The 5,000-nt window shown below is 38.6% G+C and overlaps 1 protein-coding gene across 1 annotated transcript in view; it reads right to left on the bottom strand.

Annotated features, from left to right (window-relative positions):
- The window catches only part of slc47a1 (solute carrier family 47 member 1), a 20,723-nt gene that overhangs the window by 5,187 nt on the left and 10,536 nt on the right, over positions 1-5,000 (bottom strand). The window contains exons 10-12 of the mRNA XM_047806013.1: positions 2,594-2,661; positions 1,486-1,594; positions 266-341 (exon numbers count right to left, since the gene is read on the bottom strand). Of these exons, the coding sequence (XP_047661969.1) occupies positions 266-341; positions 1,486-1,594; positions 2,594-2,661 (253 nt within the window). The remainder of the gene's footprint in view (positions 1-265; positions 342-1,485; positions 1,595-2,593; positions 2,662-5,000) is intronic.

Below are 5,000 nucleotides of genomic sequence, written 5' to 3'. Positions count from 1 at the left end.
GAAAAAGAGAGAGAGAGCAGGAGAGAGAGAGTGATCACAGACAGACATAGGAAGAAAGTGAGAGACATACAGACAGAGAGACAAACAGGGAAAGAAAAAGAGAGAGCACAGATCGAAAGACAGACATACAGACAGAGAGACAGACAGACCGACAGAGAAAGAGAGAGAGACAGAGATGTTAGATGTTTTAGGTTGTGTTCCCATGTAAAAAGCATTGACAGTGTAATCGAGTGTCATCATGTCTCTTAATAATAAACACACTTACTGATCGTTGGTAAAGATGAAGCCTAACACTGATTTAGTAGAACCGAGCACAATCCCCTGTAGTAGTGCCAACACTCCTGGAACAGAACACGTCACATGATGTATTACACTTATTACTGTATGTAGTGTGTATTGTGTGCAGTGTTGGGTGTAACATGTTACTGTAATTAAATTACTTATCCATTGAAAAAAGTATAGTAAGGGATTACTGTTCATTTTTAGGTAATTTAATTACAGTTACTTGTAATGTACTTGCGTTACATACTGTAAATTAGTTCAACAGTTCTGTATAAATCAGTAATGAAATTAAAATCTAAATGTATCGTCTAAATGTAAACGTGAAAGCGGCCTCTTAAAAATCGTAAAACAGCTGCGCGTGAGTTCGCGCCAGTTGCCTGTGAAGCTGTCTGAAGCAGAAGATGTCGGCAGAACCGAGTGGCCGTTTTACCAAATGGAAAATTCAAATGACTTCACATTTTTGTCTCAGGTAGACAAGAACATTACAGTAAAATGTAAACTATGTCCTGGTGAGAAAAAACTGTCGGCCGCGGTCAATAGTACAAGTAGTCTACTGAAGCACCTGAATAGACAGCATCGACGAACACTTTTGAGTGATCCATGTTCATCGACAGATAACACTGTTAAGCAGGCAAAACTTGATTTTACATCGGCAGTGCAGAAAGTGACTGAAGGTGAGCTTAAAAAAATGATTGCAGGCTACATAGTGGAAGAGATGCTACCGCTGCGCACTGTGGAATCTCCGTCTTTTAGGCGCATATTAAACCAAATACCCGTGTATGGCACAAAAGCAGCCCTGCCTGATCGAAAAACGTTTTCATCTTACTTAGATAAGTGCTACAACGACATGGAAATTGAGCTTAAAGGTTTATAGGGATTTTAAGAAGTAATGAGTTAAATTACTTATTGAGTAATTCGATCACTTTTCAGATAGAGTAATTAGTAAAGTATTTACAATACAAAATTGATGATGTCATTAGTAATTAGTAATTAATTACTTTTTTAAAGTAACTTACCCAACACTGATTGTGTGTTATGAAATGAGTACTAGACAGAGTTATACTGAATATAGAGTAGAAGAGTAGTAAAACTATTACTATGAACTATTAACTAACTAAAAGTAATGACACGACCTTCCTATGACATGTGTTTCTGTGTTTGGACAGCAGCGTCGTAATGAGCCGTGTATCCTTTTTTTCTTACCTGAGACAAACAGAGCGACTTTGCTGGTAATCAGAGCTCTACGTGTGTCTCCTGCCCCTAAAGCATTGCCCACACGGACACACGCTGCTGCATGTACACCTAGAGGAAACTAGAAGACGTGTCCATTAAAACCACGACAAAGTCCTTCTTTTTGCTGCTTCTGAGTATATCTGATGACATGCTAATATAAATACTTTACTCAGACACACATGAATATCCCAGCAGCACAAATATGCTGAATTTAAGGAACAGGATGTGTCCATCTTCATCATCGAATGTCTTTGTCATGCCTCACTTCGCATTAGTGCTTCAGATGAAGCTCATATATAAGAAGGCACTCAGGAGCTCAAGAATTTGTAGCTTTTATGAGCTTTCCTGATTACACGTAGACTATCGGGGTGATATATTCCTAGAAAAGTTCCATAGGATTCCATAAAATTTCTATATTCAGTTTCTGTCTGGGGGCACGGTGGCTTAGTGGTTAGCACTTTCGACCTCACACCTCCAGGGTTGGGGGTTCGATTGCCGCCTCCTCCTCGTGTGTGTGGAGTTTGCATGTTCTCCCCGTGCGTCGGGGGTTTCCTTCGGGTACTCCGGTTTCCTCCCCCGGTCCAAAGACATGCATGGTAGGTTGATTGGCATCTCTGGAAAATTGTCCGTAGTGTGTGAGTGTGTGTGTGAGTGAATGAGAGTGTGTGTGTGTGTGTGTGCCCTGCGATGGGTTGGCACTCCATCCAGGGTGTATCCTGCCTCGATGCCCGATGACGCCTGAGATAGGCACAGGCTCCCCATGACCCGAGTAGTTCGGATAAGCGGTAGAAAATGAGTGAGAGAGTGAGTGAGTTTCTGTCTTAATTAGATGTTGATATGAAACCCATTTCTGCAGTCTGAGATGCCCCAAGCTAACCGAGTCCTGACTTCATTTAGATCAGACTCACAGCTAGATAATCCTGCGTTCTCTGCAGAATGGAGTTCCGGTGTACTGGTAAAAAGGTTCTGACCTCTGTTTAGATCATGATCTGATAATATCTAACAGGTTTACACACTACTGCTGTCAGCACAGCTCTGTCAATGAGTACTAAAGCGGACGCAGGTAGCACAGCCTCACCATGTACGTGATCGAGCCCATCTCCAGCAGCACGTGTTGGGCCGCCAGGTCGACCTCTCCCAGCATACCTGGCAACGAGACGTTTGTATTTTTTAAAATGATATCAGATTTTTCATTTGGACTTGAATTTGTGTTAATAGATAAGAGTTCAAATGGGAAATGAGTTACTGGGTAAAGAGATTCTCTGGGTGAATCATTCAGTTCGTAAAACGACAAGAATTATAAGGAATTCATGACCATGGGGTTGCCAGATCTCACACAATCGCCCCTTTATCCTTAATAGTCACACTGTTCTGTTTCTGTATCTTTATATTAAATTGTCATTTTTATACATATTTCTATAGCTTAAATGCTATTGTTTCTATAACTCTATTCTAGTCTATTTTTATTTTTTCCATTTCGAATCTTTCTTATGACAAACATTGCACTGTGTATGGATGCGTACATGACAAACAAAATATTTTTTGCTGATGTAACAAAAATGCAAGAAAATAAATAAGACGTATATGATTATATATGAACCGGGAATATACGGGAATCTAGTAGTGAATTCATAAAACGTTAAATCTCTAAATAAAGAGTCTTTATGTGTAAATCTCACATTTCTAATTACTGCAGATTTGTCTTAATTTAATAATATATCTTCCACGCTGGGGGCGCACGGTGGCTTAGTGGTTAGCACGTTCGCCTCACACCTCCAGGGTTGGGGGTTCGATTCCCGCCTCCGCCTTGTGTGTGTGGAGTTTGCATGTTCTCCCCGTGCCTCGGGGGTTTCCTCCGGGTACTCCGGTTTCCTCCCCCGGTCCAAAGACATGCATGGTAGGTTGATTGGCATCTCTGGAAAATTGTCCGTAGTGTGTGTGTGTGAGTGAATGAGAGTGTGTGTGTGCCCTGTGATGGGTTGGCACTTCGTCCAGGGTGTATCCTGCCTTGATGCCCGATGACGCCTGAGATTGGCACAGGCTCCCCGTGACCCGAGAAATTCGGATAAGCGGTAGAAAATGAATGAATGAAAATTAAATGTACAGTAGCAGAAAGTATGAAGCTTCAAGAAAAGAGGCAAAAGAATAATAGATCTGATTTTGAGAGTTTTAGTGACTGGACAGGACAGAAAAACAAACAAACAAACAAATAAATATATAAACAAACAAATAAATTATATATATTTAAAAAGCCATTTAATGTGGCAATGAGATTTAAAATGTGGTCATGAAATTTAAAAAAAAAATTAAAAAATGAAATAAACATTTTTTTATAGTTTTCTTCTGAATTTCTCCCAGAACTATAAATTCCACTAACATGCTTTTAAATAAGTTTTACATTTTAAAGTCTGAATATTTAAATGAATGAACCACTGATCCATATCTGAGATAACTTCTTGCTCTTCCTTTTCCCTGAGCGAACATGTTTCTCTGATGGAACTCGTGTTCTCTTTTTTTTTTCATAAATTTTTGTTTTCAGTTGCCCGTGAGGCAAAAGAGCAGAGAAAATAAACCCCTGACAAACTTTCACCTTCCAGTCAGACAGGTCGTCTGCTGAAACTAGGTGCACCTTGTGGGCTGCATTTAAATGAAGTGTCAGTGATATTATGATGTCACAGCTATTCTTAGGTCTTGATGAAATGATGCAATAATTGAAGGTCTAGGAACGAGTTTAACGAATGCAAACTCACTCTCCTTTTACCCTTTGAGTTTTAAAGCCATTTGTACATTTGTACACACACACACACACACACACACACACACACACACACACACACACACACACACACACACACACACACATATATATATATATTATACAAATGCATACACACATATATTTATCTATCTATCTATCTATCTATCTATCTATCTATCTATCTATCTATCTATCTATCTATCTATCTATCTATCTATCTATCTATCTATCTATCTATCTATCTATCTATCTATGTATTTGTTTGTCTATCTATCTATCTATCTATCTATCTATCTATCTATCTATCTATCTATCTATCTATCTATCTATCTATCTATCTATTTGTTTGTCTATCTATCTATCTATCTATCTATCTATCTATCTATCTATCTATCTATCTATCTATCTATCTATCTATCTATCTATCTATCTATCTGTCTGTCTGTCTGTCTGTCTGTCTGTCTGTGTTTCTGTTTCTGTTTCTGTTTCTGTTTTTATTTATTTATTTGTCTGTTTGTTCATTTGTTTATTTGTTTATTTATTTATTTTTGTATTTTCCCAGTTTTTTCTTTTTCTTTCCCACTTGTCTGTAGATCCATGACCCAAATGTATTACAGTCCCAGTCCTGGCTGTGTTGAGTATTTGCTCATTACTGCTGTGCTCTAGTACAAAAAAGACTTTTGAGTACATAAATACATTAAGCACTACTGAACAATTACAGTTAAGG

This window comes from Tachysurus fulvidraco, chromosome 21 (assembly GCF_022655615.1).
Source record: "Tachysurus fulvidraco isolate hzauxx_2018 chromosome 21, HZAU_PFXX_2.0, whole genome shotgun sequence".
NCBI classification, from domain to species: Eukaryota; Metazoa; Chordata; class Actinopteri; order Siluriformes; family Bagridae; genus Tachysurus; species Tachysurus fulvidraco.
Note: the sequence above shows the minus strand (reverse complement) of the source record. Positions and strands in the feature narration are given on the sequence as shown.